The sequence below is a fragment of the Chroicocephalus ridibundus genome, chromosome 2 (genome assembly GCF_963924245.1).
Source record: "Chroicocephalus ridibundus chromosome 2, bChrRid1.1, whole genome shotgun sequence".
Lineage (NCBI taxonomy): Eukaryota > Metazoa > Chordata > Aves > Charadriiformes > Laridae > Chroicocephalus > Chroicocephalus ridibundus.
In genome coordinates, this window is record NC_086285.1 from 37,723,642 (window position 1) to 37,743,927 (window position 20,286).

The following is a 20,286-nucleotide window of genomic DNA, read 5'->3' on the forward strand; positions in this document are numbered from 1 at the left end:
CTCCAGCTTAATTTTCCCCCTCCCTAAGTTTAATTCCATGCAGTTTATTTAAATACATTAAAATTATGGAGTTCTATCTCATCATAGTGAGTACTCATTCATAGTGACAATTAAATTTCATAGGAACTACCTGATCAGGAAGGCAAAGTCACGATGGGCTGCACAAATTAGCTCCAGAGTTCTAAGGTATCCAAGTTGCATTGCCCTTCAAAAACACATCCTCAGCTTGGGAAGTTCAGATCCAGTTGAAGCAACACACACAGGTGACCAAGAGCAGATACCTTCCTAGTGAGAGTTGTCAGTACAGGTACGTATTCTAATAATACTTGGCAAAGTTGCAGACAAAGTTCATGGGCATTAGGAACAGTTAAAACTCTACACTAAAGCTACACACCAATAAAAGAAATACTCCTTTGCAACTGCAGTCTATGCCAGGCACTTACAGACAAGTACCTTTCAGCTAATAAACCTTCTCCAGTTCTCTCATACCTCAAAATCCTGTATTTTTTGTCATGGGAAATCCAGAGCAACAACTGGAATTTAGAAAATGTGTTTTATTTCATCAGCCAGTATAGAGGATACTCAAGTTGTCATAGCTGCAACCTCATGAGAAACAGTAATACACCTACTAGAGTGGATGAAGGGAGGGGACATAATTTCTGCTTCAATTAGTTAGGAAGTGAGGGACAGCATTTAAATTGAGTCAGCCACTGTTGTGCTTTAGAGACATAAACAGAGTAGTAATGAAAAATAACAACTTGCAAAGCCCAAATATATAGTTCTGCTTCAAGGTCATGTTTGCTGGAGACGCTGCTTTGAAAATAACCATAAAATATTCTAACCCAATACTATCCCATTTCCAAGAAAGGCAGAAAGAAATATAAGTCATTGTGCTAAGTTATATTTCAACAAGGTTTAAATTATATATCAACAAGGTTAGATGCTGAAAATAGCAAACAATAAATCCTTGAACTTAGGTGACACCAAACAATAAATCCTCTATGCTTAGTTTGTGATGAAGGATATTTCCAAATAATTAAAACAATCAGCTTACAAAAGCTGATTTACAAAAAGCCCAGCCAAAGCATGCCCAGGATGTCAGCTCTACATAGTGCTTTGAAACCCTTGAGTTTCAAAGATAATAACTCAGTAGTATAAAACAGACAGATTACCCCACAAACACTTAACAGACACTAAGGACACACCTCTTCAACTTGCACTAAATCCCCATGGAAAAGGATGGACTTAAGTACATGCTTAAGTGTTTTATGCCGAATTGGAGCTTTATAGATGTGCTCTATTAAGGTACTTCTAATAATTTTCTTTTCCATGACTGCATATAGTTAAAATTTCTTGATCCCTAGCAATAAAGGGATACCAGTGAAAATGTTATTAAAATTAAAGATTTGATAGTGATGAACTAATCATGTGTCTTGTGACATATGCTGCTCCTGTAAGCTTCTGTTTACAGAGTCCAAAGCTGAAAATAGTATGTTTTAATATATACTAAAGTTTTAGCCTTCAGTGCTTTTAAATGCAAACAAACTAAAGATACATTAATAAAATTTTAAATGAGTTGTCTCTAAAACATTCAAGATTTGGAATTTTGACCTACAAATTCATTAACAACTGGAATTAGGGAGGAAAAAAGCAAGATGGAGAAGACTTTCAAATGCTTCAATGGGATCTAGTGCCCTATGGTTCATTAAGCTGTTGGTATCTGTCGCCATAATTAACTATATTCGTGCTTCAGTTCTCCCTCTTGTTAATAAAACAGAAGACAAAATGCAACAAAGCAGTTTTATTACTTGTTTGTCCAATCAGTAATCTGCACGAACTACCTGAAAAAAGATGACCCCAAAATGATGAGTACACAAGAAGCTGCCAAACCATGTGTTCTCTCCCCACTTTGTCTTACAGTGAGTAGCTTTTTCTTGTAACTCAATAGCAAAGAAAAAAAAAAGAAAAGCTATTGTACTTTACTGCTTCTTGTGCAATGTGATGAAAGCACTGACTCAGAAACTTGTTTTCTATTTTCAGCTGTATTATTTGGTCTAATAAAAGCTTCTACCTCTGTACACGATTTCCCTTCTTTGTATTCTTAAACCACGATGTAAAAGAACACTGGTACTGCGTTACTATGATTAGTACTGATACATTATAGATATGTATTACTCGTGTGGCAAAAATTTAATTAGCATAATAATACAGTACTATGGTAAGAATTTATGACTAAAAAAGAGTCGAAATTCCTCTGCGGTTCAGCATTCAGCAGCAAGGGAAACCGGCAACTCGCACTACTTTTAGACTCCGAGGATTACTGCACCCAAGCAGTAATTTACACACATCCCACAAGAAATGGCAGAGCCATAGGAAATGCCACTCTCAACCACATAGGGTTGCGTTTGACTGACAACTGCATTCGGCCTGTCTTTTTCCAATTAAGCTCCATCTGTTTCCTTGGTTGGACTGGTTGGCTTGAGGCCTCTCAACAGAACATCCACTGTGTGTTACGGCATCCACTCCCCAAAAACCTTTCCCTGCCAAAAGCCAGGGGATGCTTCCTCAAAGCATGTCATTGGGTAGGGGTACGCGAGACGTGTAGGTGGGTGGGTGGGAGTGGACGTGTGGCATGCGAGCACTGGGAGCAACCTGAAAAAGCACGGTTTTAGTAACTTTGACACATCCAAGGAAGGGTTAATTACCTACAAAATAAAACAAAAAGCACCATTTTTCTTTCATTATATACTCTGACCAAAAAGCTTCTTAAACCAAAATTAAATACTGTGTTCCCTTCCACTCCCCAGCATACACACTCTAAAATAAATAATGGCCAAACTGATTTAAATGAAATTCTGTAGAAGAATTTGTGCTTGGATGAAAATGGCACATTTGAGCCTGAAGCAAAAGTAAAACCGCCAAGTTATAAACCTCTCAAAGGGAAGGTTTATAATGGAAATGCCAACAGACCCTTAACTATAGTGGAGCTGTTAGGTGCCAACATATAAATAATTTTAGTTTTTGTGGTCACTTACGATAAATTAGATACAGTGCAAGTGGAAACAGTAGGGTTCTGATTCAGTAAATAGTAACGGCCAAGAGTGCATGTTTGGATTTTCAGACAAGTATAGCATAGATTTGATTCTGGCTCTGAAATGGAGTCTATAAGGGACGTTTGGACTTTTTAAAGTAGTAAGCAAGCCATATTCTGAATTCTTGAGGGCTTGTAAAATAAAAACTCCTTAACAAGCTTTGCTGCCTACTGTTTCAATCTTCTAAGAATCCTTTAACCCAGTTGCCAAAAAAATGCTCCATTCAAGATTGGTATAATTGTCTACTAAGGAAAACAACATACTAAGTAAGTGCACATAGTCACATTTAGTATTAAGAACTGCTAAGCACACTAACACAGTGTGAAAAAAGTGCCAGTGACCAAACAGTAACAGATTAATCACCTTTTTCTTTAATAGGCGTGCCTTTCGCTGCAACGCTAATAGAAAAGCCTTCCTATAGTCCAGTTTGTTCTAGCACAGGAATGATGCATTTAGATGCTCAGGTATGTTCATTTTTGCCCTGGGAGGCGTTTATTGCATTGTTTCATAGCAGTCAAGCCTCACGCCTTAGCATGATATGTTGAGGCAGTGAGGGATGCTATTAGTGCGCTCTGTGGGAACTTCCACCTTGGAGAGGGTGGGAGCCCTCAGAGGCAGCCAGGATTCAGGCCAAGGCTGCTAAGAGGATGCTCCATCTCAGGAAACTCCTGCTTGCCAAATTCACATCAGCTTCCCATTTAGCGCTTCCGCTACAAAACCTTCCCACTGCCCCAGCATCACCCCTAACTCCCCACAAATATAAATTACAAGATGAGCATCTGCAGAAATAGTAGAGTTATATACGCTCCTAGTTTACTCTAACTAGAGCTCTATTACAAAGTTTCACGTGCTGATAACGCTACTGAAGATTCGTTTCTCCAATTGTCCTCCAACTTTAAAAAGAGAGAGCAAATCCCTATTCTTACAGCATACTCGACATAAACCACCTTATTCAAGACAAAAAGCATTTAGCTGCTCCCAAATACTGCTTTTGGACTACTAGCAATTGTAGCGATTCTGGAAAATAGTTTAATCAGAAAAATGTTGGACATCAGAAATTAAAGTTTGAAGAGCTAACTATGTATAGTCATATATCTGTACATATTATCTATGAGTTACTTGTCTATTGATTTCTGAAAAGTCATCATTTTAAGCAAAACCAAGAAATCTAACACAAATGAAACACAAGTAGTATGCTCCTCAGCCAGAACTAAAAGTCTGTTGACTTTCTCTGTACTCACACTGGCAAATGTACTAAGAGTGATGAGCCACACATTCCCGCTACACATTCTCAGAAAGCAAAGGAAAAACTGATTGAAACCAAAATGACAGCAAAACGTGTTGCTTCTGACTGCATACGGTTAAACTATATAGTTACTGTGTAACTAGGATCTTACACAGTTTGCAGCAACTCATATCAAATAAAGCAAATGGATAATAATTACATGTCAGATTAGTATTGCTGCCAATGACCTAAACTACACATTAAAAAAACCCATTAGTTTACCAACAGTTAAACATAAAGGGATACTATCAAGTCATTATGTGGATTTACTTAAAATACGTAAAGGTTTTAATAAAGTGTTACACAGTGTTTCACACTTCCCCCTCCTCCTCCCCCTTTTTACTGCAGACAAATTTAACATTCTTCCACAGTACAGCATAATTAAAATACAACTGCTTATAGAACCAGGACCAGAAACTGAACAGTCAGCATCAGGGTTACATTTCCATGAGTTAACTCTGTTCCTGACAAGCCATCCTTGAACTCTTCTTATGAACAGATAGAGGTTAAAACTGTCTAAGGTCTAGGAAATTCCACATACTGTTTCCCAGTGAAACTACAGGAATGAAAACAATAATTAAGATTTAAGGGTTAAAGTTGTAGGTCAAATATAGTACAGTAAGTAATTTTGGTTTCACTTCAGGTCCTATGTTGTGTCTGGCATGAAGAGAACTGCAGTTAAAAACGTTTTCTTCAGCTCTGGAACCGCATGAATCTCTGCTGTCCTCTGCATTTCAGTAGATCGAAGTGGGCAGCCAACAGGACTAAATACTGTTGGACAAACTGAAAGGTGAATATTTACATAGTTTGTATGCTCACAGCTGAATTCTAAATGCTTTTCAACAGTAAAAGGCAACAGTAAAATGCTTTTATTTAATCATATGAATCATGGGGTTTTTTTTTTTAAATGTGGTGGGAGGAGGAAGAATTAGGAAATCTTGATATTTCTGCGAGCTCTCTGTGGATTAACCAGGAGCAGTCTTGCTAAGGACAAAAACTCAATCTATTGAATTGTCTCACAATGGGCAATACTACAGTGAGCACGGTAAATACGGAGTAATTTTGAGGTATTTCTTTAAAGCACAGAGGGAGCACTTCTGCTAGAACATTCTCCCCTTTTTTATTAGCACAACTTAAAGAGACTTGTCAAAACATAAAGACGCCCTCCGCTACAAGAGAACTTTCTGCAACAAACCAGTGACTTAGAATGGCTCCGGACTGTCAGAGAATATCGTCACACATAAATCCCATCCTTGCCCAACTCATCACCATGACTTTAAAAAGGAAACACAAGTAACTCATAATACTAACATCATCTAGATGTGACTCAACAGAAGATCAGCGTTCATTCTTACTGATCCTGGATTCAGCCATTGAGGGGATCAACAAACAATTTACTTTCAAAGGCCTGCACTACAAGACAAAGGCAGTGGTCCCTGCCTGCAAAGTTTCCCCCATCTGAATTTTTTCTTCCTACTCCTTTAAAATTGTTTTAAGTGTTTAATGGGCCTACAGAGGAGTCTTCAACACAGAGTAGTTTGCATGAATGTGTCCTAAGACTTTGATTAAGGTACTTAGGATGTCAGTGTTTCTTGTCATGTGTCTAGAGTAAGATCTGCAGATCTCCCTTGCTGAATAAGAGACAAAATAAAATGTGTAATTCTCAATCTTCAGTGGCCCAATCCACTTAAGTAAGTCGATTTTCTCTGGACGTTTTTTATTTTATTATTATTTTAAACAACAGGAGTTGCACCCACAGACTGAAAAAGTCTGTTTAAGGCAACACTGAATTGCATGTACAACTGCTTTGCATTAAGATTAAGAATAAACTGCATTTTCTCCAGTGGCGCCTCCAATGCTTGTAGCTGGTGGGGACTGTCCCCACACTGAAGGCTGCAGTGCAGGCACCGTGTACTCCCAGTTCTACTCTGTGCTGCACCTTCCAGTTTGTACGTGGTGCTCTGGTGGGCTGTGGGGCTGGGCTCGGTGCCGACACGTGTGCCATCCACATTTAGCATACTATGGAATTAGGACTCAGTAGGAGTCAGAGGGTTATTAAGGTCTGGTGCTCATCATCCCCACTATCCCAAGCACAGGAGTCACGCTAGGATTTTTGACTAAATGAAAAATACACACTTTGATCAAGAGACTCCGTTTAAAGTGCAAAAAGAGAGAAAAAGAAGCCTACAAACATTTAAAACCAAACCAAACTTTGTAGAAAGCTTCGAAGTCATCACTGCATTCCAGAAACATTTCCAAACACCACCTGCAACTCCCTAACTTTAAAAGTTCTCTAGAAGCAGCAGTCAAAATTTAAAAAATTAAATTAAATTAATTTTTATTCCCTAGGACTTATGACAGGCTGAAATATGAAGATCTTTCTTACTCTGTGTATCTCAGAACACTTGACAGTATAAGCCAGACATTAGCATTAAAGTAACCACAAGCAAACAGAGCAGCTATTAGGAATGCGGTAACAGCTCACATACAGGCATGGATATTAGAACCAGTTTTACTGAAAAAAGGAATGTTGGCTCTAATTCTGCAAGTTATCCCTTACTCTTTTTCGAAGAGTGCCGCAGGGATTTTTAACTTCCATCTGGATAGTTTTCCGTTAACTGTTTTTGAACTCCATGTGTGAGAACACAACAGAATTGTAGACATTAGAGATGGAAAAGACCTATTAGATCATGTAGCCATCCTTCTGCCAGTTAAAGATTTTTCCCTACAGAACAGCTCCTAGCACTTTGCCCAGTACAGTTTAAAGCATGTCGAGATATTTGGCTTCAACCACCTCCTTTGGAAAATTATACCACAGTGCATGAAGAATGTTGTTAGGAAGTTTTTCCTGGTAGACACAGCATGAATTTTTCTTTCCTTAATAATTTCCAGCCTATTATTCCTGGTAATATCCCACTGAGCCAGTATGAATAACTCATCTTTACACCTTCAAATAAATGGAGACAGATATGTTTCCCTACACATTGGTCACTAGTTGGCCAGACTACACACAGTTTTATAGCCAAAATATACACTATACTTTAATAAAATCAGTCATTCCACCCTTTTAGTCATTGCAGGAACAATTGTCTCCACCCCAGTGACATTTTTAGATGATACTCTCAACAAATCTGTTTATTCTTCCTTGCCTTCTGCTACCTTTTGCATTCTCCATTAAAAAAAAAAGCATAATAGACTCAAAGAAAAAAAAAAATATCCTCGCAAAGTCAGCACATCAGTAAATGTGCCATCTAACTTCTGCAACAGCAACTGCTGCCAACATCATGATTTCTGCACAGGGTTTACACTTCCTCCCTCCCCAGTGTCAAAATATGCATTTTGCCAATGTGGAACATCTTCAAGATCTTCATTCCTTTCCATCTTCTCTCCAACAAAAGAGGTCTAATAAACTAGCTTTATTTTGACAAACATAAGTATTGTTCAATAGTTTAAAACATAAGTTATTAGGAATCGGAAGCATTTTAGGCATCTCAGATTTCAAAGTATTTCTTTGTCGTCATTTCAGCTTCCCTAAATCAGTTCACCTAATCCTTCCCTTCTTTTGTTATCAGTCACTTCCTGCAGTGCATTTACCTCACTTAAATTTCAGAATAACTCAATAACATGTTTCAGACTACCTGTAACATTAGGTTGTACATTGTAATTTCTACTACCATCCCTAGACCACAAACTTTCAAAAAAATTAATATGATCAAATGCATTCATCAAAAATGTAAACAGAGAAATTAGGAAACATGTCAGGAAAGAAAAGATTAGGCAAGACAGAGAGTGACGGAAGAAGAGCAGAAGTGAGGTGAAAATGCTATGCTCACTCCCAGAAGCACAGAGAACACTGAGGCCATTCTGAGTACACAGATTCAGTCTTTAAAAATAAAGCACAGAAGCATAAATCCGTAAATAATAATGGAGTAAATATTGCTATGCCTCTAGATCTTTTCCTCACCAACAAGAACATCTGCCCTCATTCCTCAACAACAAGAACATTGAAGGGGACAGGGTCAGAATTATTACGTCTAAATTCATGAACCTGCTTTTTCTTGACAGTGTTTCAAGGATCCTAACAGATACTCCAATCACTGCATTAGCAGGCCAAAACCAAACAAAACCTCTCTACCACTGAATACAGGAGATTCCTTATTTCATGTCTTCTGTTTATTAAAAAAACTACATAATCTCTCAAATTAGAGATGTTGAATCAACCAACCGACTCTTCCACTCCCATAAAGTCATAAGACTGTATTTCTCTAAAAATGCACAAAGCTAAAGACACATAGGAAAGCCAGTTAAAAAGTAGCTCTGTGAAGGCTCTCCCAACAGAAGAGAGGTCCATTAACCAGCTTTATTCTGGTAAACATATTGATGATGCTTTCTTATTAAAACAGAATTTACAAGCTAAGAGATGCAATCTTTGAACAACCCATTCTTATTATTTAGTCTAATCTTAAAACATCTTTCAAATCATCTTTGCAAGCATTAGTGTGCACAGACATAGTCTTAAATCTTCTGCAAGGCCCTCTCCTCTGCTTCCCTTGGAAAAGACACTGCCATAAACCTTCAACGTCCACGTAGGAGAAAGAGGTTCACAAGTTATTCTGTTTGGCCTATTTAACCTCTGCTATCAGTCTGATCAAGCCATTGAAATACATTCACTTCTCCAGTTTTGAGAGGTGTCTTTTTTTTTTTTTTTAAGGTGCAACTGTGAAACATACTGCTTTTTGAAAGGAAATCAAAGAATAGATCTTCACAGTATTTTTAAACTTTCTTTTTCTTTGCTCCATGTTAAGTACAGATTTGGCCATACAGGGAATAAGTCTGCAATTCACTCTTCAAGGACTCACATTTTACTTCATTACTAGGGAGCTGAAGTCTCAATTTGTCAGTGTTATTACTAATATTCTTTCCATCACTTAACAGTTAGCTGGAACTTATGGAAGTAGTACTATACGATGAAACAGTTTGAAATGACAGCTGGAATAGCAACTCCAACCTTTTCTAACCAGCTCCAAACCATGGTTCCTACAAAAATATGTTTTATTCTACTATTTATTACCAACTTAATATGACTACAGTTCTCTACATGACAGCTCTTATTAACAAGTAGCAGTCTGACATTTGATTGATGACTATGTTGGCTAAAGTAGACAGCGAGGGGAGAGTTCTAACAAAATTTCATTATTGGATCTAAAGAACCATACTTACAAAAGAATTGAAACCAGTTTATCTTATCTTAATTCCAAAAACAGAAAAAACAAATCAGGCTGTTACATCTTTTTGTGAAGTTCCAGCAGAATGCAGTACAACATATTCTGAGCAGAAGAGGAGCTGATACAATTTCAAGAGTCAGTGGAAGGGAAAAAAAGTTGAAAGGGTAATATCCGAACACTAACAATGCTTACAATGAAGAAAGCATCGCATCAGAAATAAAAAGAAAACATTTCACCCACTGTACTTTAGATAATGCATATTTTGTATATTGAATTAAAAAGACAGAAATGTTACAGCAGGATCAGTGAAACTACTAGTAAAGTTTGCTCTGGACTGCAAGCTGAGAATCTCTACCATACTTTCAGTGAAATCAGTCGGAGGACAAACTCGACACAATTCTTAAAGGCTAAATTTAGATCCCTTACTCAGCCAGTAGTGTCTTTAGTGCCAAGTCAGTCTTAAATACACTTCTGTGATAATGTGTGCTTTAAAAGCCTTTTATACACACAAAGACACAGAATCCAATTCTTTGCAAAAAGATAAATTTACTCCTCTAGAATTAAAAAAAAATAAATTAAATAAACACAGCTTTTGAAGATGTTTTCTCATTTGTCATAAGCTCACAAAGCTCACAAATCAGGGCAGCACTGCGAACTGTGACACAACTTTCTCATGTGGACCTGCAAGAGATCCTAATCCCAGGGTAAAGCGATTGCTATCTCTAGACAGCATTAGCAGCATTATCTGCATGCAACTACTGGGATGATAAGTATTTTCCAAAGTCAGTTAATACAAAATAACACTATAGTAACTTGGTGCATCAACTTCTACTTAATGGGTCCTGACTGTAAGCGGCAAGTAAATGCTGTAGGCCAATCATATGAAGAAGACGGCACTTCATTGGTGCACAGGCCCATCTGAAAAAGATCAAGGTAAAGAATCTTTTGGGGGTAAAGGCTGCAAACAAGCTACTAAAATCTGGCAGTAATGCTAGACTTAAGATACTTCATTTACAATGTCAAGACAGGATTAAAATCATCACTATTTCTCCATAAAGTTTATAGAGCAAACAATTTTCAAAATATTACTTAGTTTGTGAAATAACTTTTTCACAGTGCAGATGAAAATTAACATCCATCAGGCAACACCCAAATACCTAAAAACAGAAGTGGAATTGTCTGGCAATAACAGCTAGTAAGCAGACAGGTCGAAAGACGACAGTTCAGGCATGCTGCTTTCTCTTCCTCCTCACTGTGTCCCACAAATGCCCTCTCTTACGCTTCTGCCAAGTCTACTGCATTGCATAGCAACAGAATAATGCCTGCCAATTTCTAGAGCTGAGCATACGTCTCCATTTAGTGTCTTGTCTAAAGGCCAACAATGCAGTCAGGACGTACAAAAATACCCCAAAGGCTTCATGTGTTAGGTCCTGAAAGATGGCAAGAACAAAGCATAACATTAAAGCTTTTTCTAACAAACATACTTAACTTCTCCACATTTCCAGCAACTGCCTGCTCTAAACATGATTTGTACAGAGCATTCCTTGGCATTCACAAACATTACATACTAGAAAGCTAAGTATCAATTCTTTCCTCCTCCTTCAGAAAATCACTCAATCTGTAATTGATACTAAACACCAAACAATTTGCATTCAAATAAACCACTAACATGCCAAAAGACATTTGTATTCAGACTAGCCAACTGTATGTTATCATATTAACCCGGTCTCAGCATTACCATTTTCTCAAGGAACAAAACATCCAAAACAGTTAGGGTTGTTTTGGAATCAAACTTTTCTTTCTTTATTTCTTTGTATTATAGCATAGTTAGCCTTAAAGCAAAAACTTACGGGTAAAAACAAATTACAGACATTTCCACAATGTAAATAATTCCCTCAGGTAAACAACATATTTGGGGGAAAGCGATTGAAGAGAACTACATAAAAGATGTCAGAATTGCCCAACTGATAAGTAGAAGGCCATACTGTGTTTAGAAAAGGATCAGATAGATATATAATCCATCCACAATATACTTTTTTGCTGTGGTTTTTATTCCCACACTGACAAGTCATCTAACTTTATAAAACAAGGACTAATATTTTGGCTGGGAAGCAAGAATCTTGTCTTCCCCGTTACATTCTTCAGTATCGCCTACCTGGGTCTTCCTAATTTCTGTTCATGTTAGAATTTGTATGAAAATTTTGGTATCAAGTGTGTAGCCAAATCCTGCCTTGGTTTTCAGTTGAAAATTAAAAAGATGGTTAGTTTTTGGTCCTCACCCTCAAACCAGGACACCCACACTCATCTTCATGATCTAAAATTCAGGCTATGCTCAGGAAGAGCTTTGACAAACTGTAAGGCCAAATTCTCTTCTACCCTGCGTAGAAGTTAAATTAAAAGGACCATTGTACCATGTCACGTTGAAAGCTCAGTTTCTCCAGGTCTAACACATATTCCTATACTCTAAAAATATTCCTAAAATAACGTACATTTCTTTAATGTAATGTAAAAAAAAATAAATACTGTACATATAGCAATGAAAAGCAACATGTAGCAACAAGGGTACAAACTGGTGTCTGAGATTGCAAATAAAGAGACATGTCCAGTATGAGGTAAACTGTTAATGAAGACTTACCTCCAGAAACTGGAGCATCCATGAAAACAGCTCCCATTTTTTCAACTGCTTTGGCTAATTCTTTTGAAACTGCAGGGTCTATAGTACTGGAATCTATTAGCAATGAGCCTTTCTTCACTTTCCTGAAATAAAGATTAATTATTCAGTATTCATTGCACAAGACATCTGCAACTATTACCATGGCACTGGCTTTCCACAGCATGATAAAATGTACAGACACTTTTTGGTACGCTAATAAACACAAAGTTTTAAACTCTATTGAGCAAGATCTGCTCAGTATGTATACTCCTGAGCATGCATACTGCACAATTTTGAATGACTTAAAGCACAATAAAACCTGAACACAAAAAAACGATGTTCTTCTTAAACACTATTACAAAAAAATACACAAAAAACATGCACTGGGAAAACCTGCCACCATGCAAGCTTGAGCAGTACATAATATACAGATCATCTAAGAGGCATTCTAAGCAACTGAACTAAATGTTGATACAGCCTAAAATTTCATATATAACAATACAATTTTCTTTCTATATATATATACAATATCTTCAGTCCTTATCAGAACAGCCTGATTGCATTATTAATCATTGTTACAATTTATTGTACTTAAAGATCATAACTAACACCATAAAAGCCCACTGCAGATTTAAAGTGAAGCATGGAGAAAAATGTTAAGTTTTCCCACTGATAGCTAGTAAATTTAGGCAGAAGAATTGTATCCCAAACTGTAGAACACAAAAATAAATGTATATGTGTTTGTTTAAAAAAATGCAATTAAATTTTTTTAATGCTCTCAACAATAAAAAATTGATTATATTTTTATCCCTCTTTCCATTCAATTGCACCATGATTTAATGTCTACTGGACCAGCAAACACCACAAAAACAACCAACATAATTTTTCAGTCATAAAAAGGTCGGTAATTTAAAGTTACACATGACAGATTAAAAGCCTCGCTGCACCTTGCATGCTGCTGGCAGTGCGGTGAATTTCACTGAATCGAATTACCTAGAAATAGTCTCAATATATACATACAGTTGTGGACCCCACTGTAGCTCCAGATTCAAATAGTGCCACATAGACCGAACTTGACCTTTCCCACAGAAGGGATGAGCTGCTGCAGTAAGTTTGCACTCGAAAACCAGGGTGGCAGATACAGTAGTACATCATCTCCCCTTATTTTCAGGACAAGGAGCAGTGGCACAGGCTCCTTGGTAACACAGCGAGATGACTAAATTAACCCTTAAACGCTCCAGAGCATCAATGTTTTCTTCAGTAAAGCTTAAAAAGCTTCAGGAAGTTATCAGTCAGACCAGTCACCAAGGACCAGGTCACTCAGAGTGACAATTAAGCACTACTGTCAAATTACACTTCCTTCTTTTGAATACGGAGGCTGAGAAACTGCAGGAGTACAGGACTGCTTTCCACATCCTCTGTTCCCTGCAGTATTTTCCACATCTAGGTACTCAAAAGATTAACTGGCTGTATTATATCAGTAAGTACTGCCAATCGGTCTTCAAAGCACTGCCATCCTGGATACTGTTCTCCCACAGCTGTTTGTCCAGCTTTGTGGGACTGATCCAATTACCCTTCTTCCCTGAAGGGTCTAAGCTACGGATACTTAGATCTGCTCAGTCCTACTTTGTGGGGAATTAAACTATGGATAGTAAGGGAAGGAAGCAACTATTAGTTACTACAGAAAATCCCTCTCCTCTATCTAATTTTCTAATCACTGCACCTTAATATTGTCTACAATCAATAACTAAAAAAGCTATCATCAGTTTCAGACAACCTACTGTACTTTTGTCTGCTGTATGTTTCTTCATTTACATTATTAACCTGGATAGCAGTAAGATCCTACATGATCCTCAAAGGTATTCAATACCCTTAGTCAGCCTTCTAGGAGCAGTGCACACGTGGCCATAAGAGCCTTTTAAATGATATTTACTTTTCAATTTTGCAAGTCCAAAAAGTCTGAGTATTAGAATTCTGCAAAATATGGATTTGAGGCTCTGTGGAAATCCCTCCGCAGAAGTTAAAAAACACTGCTTCAGATTAAACAGCCTCTTTAGATATTTTCTTGTGTAATAAACAGATAATAAGAGTAGAAATCAATAAAGCCTCGTCAGCTATTCTATGTTAATGCACTTTAATATTATGAGAGACAATGGCATCTCTTTAGAACATTTCAGTTACAGGATTTCAAATTAAAGAAAAAAGTATTTGAGCAAATAATTGTTGCCAGCAAATATTCTAGTTACACTCATCTGTAGTACGTTACATTATGGTAAAAGAAACATGCAACTGAGCAGGCAGGTTGTCTCAAATTCATATAAATTATTATTCTACTGAAAATAAAATCAAGACTTTAGCCAAAAGCCATTCGAAAGCAAGCACAGCTTAAGAAAACTCATGTAATTAGAAATATCAATAGTGACAAAACAGAGGAGAACATCAAGTGCCCTAAAGGCACAGCAAAAGTTACAGCAACAGCGATCATTTGACAAACTGCCTAGAGTAGGACTGGGAATTCTCCAGACTCCAGCAAATTCTTACTTTAGAATTCCATTTGCTCCTGTGTAAACTTCTATCGCATTGGGACTAGAAGGCAGCATGGTAATAATTCTGTCTGCTTTTTCTGCTACATCTGCTGGCGAATCTGTTACCTTTTCAAGAAAAAAAAATAATACAATTATACAAACTTACATTTCCTGAAAAAGAAATGTCAAACATGTTTGCTGAGTTTGGTTTTAGTATTTGCAAGTCACTGGTCACAACAAAGCAAGGTAAAAAATCAGAACACAAGACAAACTCTGCCCTCCTAAAGGAAATGTTAATTAATCAGATTCAGCAACAGAAAAATAAAAAAAAAATTGAAAAGGATGTTATGTTACAGAAGTTCCTCCAGAACATCCATCAATGGGGATGCTTGTATCCCATCAACCCATTCATGAATCTTGAATTCATTATAAACCATGCATCTATGCAAAATACTGCTCTACAACGTTTCTAAGGAGGGTCAATACTAAGGATGACAAAAATCTCACTTTCTTCCTTGGTTTATACAGCATTGGAAGATAGGAAGACTGAGTAAAAAAGAAAAAAAGGCTTAATGCACCTCTGAGCCTCCCCTTAAAAAAAATCAGATAAACTAATTGATGATTGTCACAATATTATGGCTGACATTTTCAAAAAAAAAAGAAAATTATCAGCTAAAGCATACTTCACCAAAAATGTGTGAATAAGTTTCAAAATATATTGTTAGCTATTTTTTGTTAAATAAATATACCTAACTTACCTTCCCCAGCTCATTCTCAGAGGCAGGCAGTATGGTATTTAAGACGTGTACACAGCAAGTGAAATACTGACAGCTAAAGTTTTGTCAATGACTAGTTTTAAAGAATTCACTTATTTAAAAAATACATTGTTAATAAATTCATAGCTCAGGGAAAACAGCAACAAAAAACTACAGCTTATTCTTTTATCTTCAACCCACAAAGACCAAATCTGATTTCACTCATTCGGGTAGTTTTACTGAAAGGAATTAGTTTCCAAGCAGGACGCAACATGAGCAGAGAGTAGATTTTGGTTGTGGATAGGGCTTGTAGTACTTATTTTCTGGTTATTGTTGCTGAATGATGAAGAGGAACCTTAATATTATAACGAACTATTCCGCTTGATAAATTATTTGCCTCGGGTTTTTAAACTTTAAGAAATGTCTTAAGCAAAATTTTATATGCAGTTATTAGTCAGTGTGAATAAATTAGAATTTCCATATCACATGGCTTTAGGGTTAAAGAAATTGCATTAGAAAAAATTGGTTCCTTTCCATAATGTAGACAAATCAACAAATTGATGACCTCGTTTCACCATTCCTTATCTATTTTTAACTACAGGTATTTAACTGACAAATACCTGTAGTTAAAGGCACTTATGTAAATATATTATCTTTTTATATACAATGCTTTTAAGGTCTCAGTATCAAAGAAAGCAAGGTATATACACATTTGTAAGAAATGCTGAATAGCATCTTGAAGGATTTCTGGGATACAGCATGATAAACTTGATTTCTGTTTTACTTACTGTAAAATAAGTAAAAGAAGGGAAGACTGTATATATCCACTGAGCAAAACTCTCTCTCAAAAAAAGAGTAAAGAAACCGGCATAGGTGGGACTTAGAAACACACACTTTCTGTTTTGAAAGAATAAGTTAATACTACAGAAAACATCTGGTAAAATGCACACAGTTATAAAAGGAAACATACTCTAGTCCAAACAACAAAGGTTAGGAGGAATAAATGAGGCCATTATAAGCAGAAAAGCTTCTATACCTGATTAGTTAATTTTATGACTTGCTTCCCTGGAGACCAGAAAGCCTAAAACTTTATATAGGAGTATGACAGCTTTGTCTTTAGTTCTGAATATCTCTGGTTTGGTTCAGTCCCAATGTGTATTATTAGAGCAGGAGAGAGGAAGTAAGTAGCAAAAAAGTGGGAATTAAAGTGGAAATTGTCATTCTTGGCTTTTTGTTACTGTAAAAAAAATGATTAATAATCCCAGAGGAAACCTACCTACTTGGTTCACCAAGCAGCATACAGAACTTTTTTTTAATTTGGGACTTCATGTCTCAGAAATAAAGTTGAATGATTTGAAAGCTATTAAGAAACATTAAGCATTTGAAATCATTACGAATATATGTGTAACTTCAAAAAAACATATCCAATACTAATTGCTGATTACTAATATAGATTGTACTGTCTCAGAGCAGCAACGCAGCAAGTTCCACACATGTTCTGATACTTGACAGTTCAAGCAAACTCTTGCAGTATGCAACTGGATAGGGGAGACTTTTCTTCATACTGATCATTGGTTTATGCCCTTAAATATGCACATCCACTTATATTTATTCCAAAATGCTTCCCTATTTTTTCTTTATATTTATGATCAGTCAATTAATAATCCTGTTTGCCTGAAATGCCATCCTCACTGAATACACTGAAGAAAGCTCTATTTTTATGGTGCTTTAGGCATCAGATGACTTCAGTAACACTCTCAAACTTCCAAATTTGAGATATGATTTAAAGATATGTAAACTGAAGCTAAGTGACTGTGTGACATATGCACTCTGCTGTATGAGAAAGAAAGTGATAACTATGAAAAAGGGGAAAGAGAGAGCAGAGTGTAGAGGCAACCTACTTGCTCACAGCACTGATCAGTATTCTCCCTTGTTCGCAGCGTGGCAACTTTCTCCAGGTTTCACCCCAAGCAGTTCCGTATCCTCCTGCTTGCCCAGTTTCCCCCTTACTGTTCACCATCAGCAGGTGGGGGGCTGCCTCCTAAAATATATACTACCTCCCAGCTCTTCAGAGGCTAAATAAAGGGGAATCACAGAATATGCAGATTTACAATCAAATGTGCCTCATCCTCCATATACCTTAGTAGTAGCAATTACTTTAAACAATGGACATTTGACAACATTTACTGTCTCTTGGGGGAATCTCTTCACCTCTGCAACACTCCTGATGGTTTTACCCTACCAGCCAGACCAAAGACAAAGCAGCCCTTGGAGCCCAATGTTCCTTCTACAGCAGTTTCTACAAGGCCCTCTGGACCCACAAGTTTCCAAGTCCTGAAAAAAATGCCGGAGTAGGATTTACACCTATAGATCAAAAAGAGGAAGTTATGTTTACATATTTTCTTTAAGTGTGTTTTATTTGTATTTAAGACTACCCATGTATTCTCTTAGTGATTCACAATCTTAAAACATAGTTTGGGCTTTATTTTTAAAAGCATTACAGTTCACCTTGAATATCACATGTGAAGTCTTGCAATGGATGCCAAGGATTCTATTACTGTGGCAATAAGCTATCCAAATGGGCAGCCACAGCAAAGAACATGAATTAAAAATAGAACCAATTGTTCAAAACAGACTTCTTTTCCATTTGCCCAGCCTCTTACTCAAGACAGGTCTGGCTCATCCCTGAGGGTCTCAGCTCTTTAACAAAATAAAAACAGTAGCTAGGAAAACAAGCTGAAAAGCTTACTTTCTCACTTAAGGCCCAGATTCTGTAATTATTCAGAGGGAGCTGCAGTTAACTATCAACAGGTGCACTACATGATTTTATCTTTTGTGAATCTTGACGTTACTTCATTATTTAAAACAGCTGCAATTAGCTCCAACAGTTTAGACTTTCAAGTCATACAACTCCTCTATCTAGATCTACCTACAATTTCCTTGCCACGGCTGGAAAATTTCCCCCTATCCTCTACGCTGTCCCATCAGAGGATTATTTTTGCATTGGTTTATCTTTACTTGAACACATTCTTTTGTTTCAGTGTTTTATGCACCTATCCATCTATCCAACCACAACTATCTAAACTACTGTAGCTTTGAAGTATGTCAAAAACATTCAAATGAGTTTCAGACACTTAGAAAAGGCAATCCCAACCATCTGAGAGACTGGATGCATTTCTGGGTGTATTTAAGGATCAACAAAAGCAATAGCACTGACTGGAATGGGGCCAAGATTTCACAGGGTATATGGCAGGAAGGTAAACCTCCTTAATGTGATCAATTTCCTTCCCTCCTTTTTCCTTTCCATTCCTTCCTCTTCTCTCACCATAACCTTCCTCACCTCCAAGAGAATAAGCACTTAAATAATTAGATTTTTCCCCTGCCCCTGAGGACTGCACCTTGAAGCAGCAGGAATGCTCATACGTCCCTATAACCCTTACAGCTATGCCAGCAGGAATTTTTAACTAGGGTCATCAAACCCGAAAAGGTCAAAGTAGGAACCAGATGAAAAGCAGCCCACTGGCCATCTAGACCTGGGGGAGGAGGAAGCAGGAGAAAGGAGGAGGTGAAAGAACAGGCCATCAACCTACTCATAAAAAGGGAAAAAAAAACCCAGCTAGGGAAGTCCAACAAGGTAGCGATTCTGGCTAACGGCATGAAAATTACTTAAGGTAGAATCATGACTTTGCTCTAAGAGAAACCTCCCAGATTCAGATTGTATTCACTAAACTGAACACAATTAATTAATTAATTACAATTGTGATCTTAACAAAGAAAAAAACAGATTATTTAAAAAATAACACATGCAAGAACCATTCAATACATACAGTTACTGTTGGAATAAAGAAAGTTTATTACTATACCTGAGCACCCAAGTCTTGAAATTCTTTACAAGCTTCTGGGAATACATCATATGCAATAACTGGATATCCATGTTTTACCAGGTTTTTTGCCATTGGATTTCCCATGTTACCCAGCCCAATGAATCCAACCGGGGTTTTGGAAGCCATTGCCCTAGAACACACTGATTTCAAAACAATAAATATCAATATATTTGCATTTTAGAGTAATGTGCAACAATGATGTAACAAAAGCTAGCATGTAATCTGTTTGCACTGATTTAGACAACTTAAATAGTTAAACCTAAAAAGGGCAGAAATGTGATTCCCACTCCACATAACTTAAACCATAGATTATAGCTGACATTGTGCCACAAATACCATCCCTGAACGATTTTTTATATAGCAAAAACCTCCATATTTTAATTAGGAAAATGTGAGTGTTTTAAAAAGCATAGTAATAATCAAACTTGAGCAGCATCCCTGAAAGCTGAGGCCTGGGTTTCAGTCTGAGAGAAGCTCAAATGCAGGCTTAAAATATGCAGGCTTGTCTCTGTTTTGTTATGTGCTTAAATACTAAACTGGAAATGCAAAATCAAATTTTATACATATTTTACAGACCCCTTATTTGCAACTTTGGTTGCAGCCCTGGGATTTAGCACCTGTTCTCTAGAAATGGACTGAGGCTGCCATTTTATTTCATGCAGCCCCTCATAGATAATAACTGGACTCTTCTGATCCTGCATCCAGATATAAACCACTAACCTAAAAGCAGAAGTTTCAATAATAAATCATTGCCAATTCTTTGAGCCATGTAATCACTTGCACTACAGTTTAAAACTAGAACTACTACTATAGAACTACTGTTCTATACTCTAGAACAAACTAGAGTATAAATACAAAACGATGAAG

General features: G+C 37.0%; 1 protein-coding gene across 1 annotated transcript in view; it reads right to left on the reverse strand.

Moving 5' to 3' along the window:
- The window catches only part of HIBADH (3-hydroxyisobutyrate dehydrogenase), an 85,821-nt gene that overhangs the window by 57,670 nt on the left and 7,865 nt on the right, over window positions 1–20,286 (reverse strand). Inside the window, exons 2-4 of the mRNA XM_063325082.1 lie at window positions 19,399–19,559; window positions 14,797–14,906; window positions 12,238–12,359 (exon numbers count right to left, since the gene is read on the reverse strand). Coding sequence (XP_063181152.1) covers window positions 12,238–12,359; window positions 14,797–14,906; window positions 19,399–19,559 — 393 coding nt within the window. The remainder of the gene's footprint in view (window positions 1–12,237; window positions 12,360–14,796; window positions 14,907–19,398; window positions 19,560–20,286) is intronic.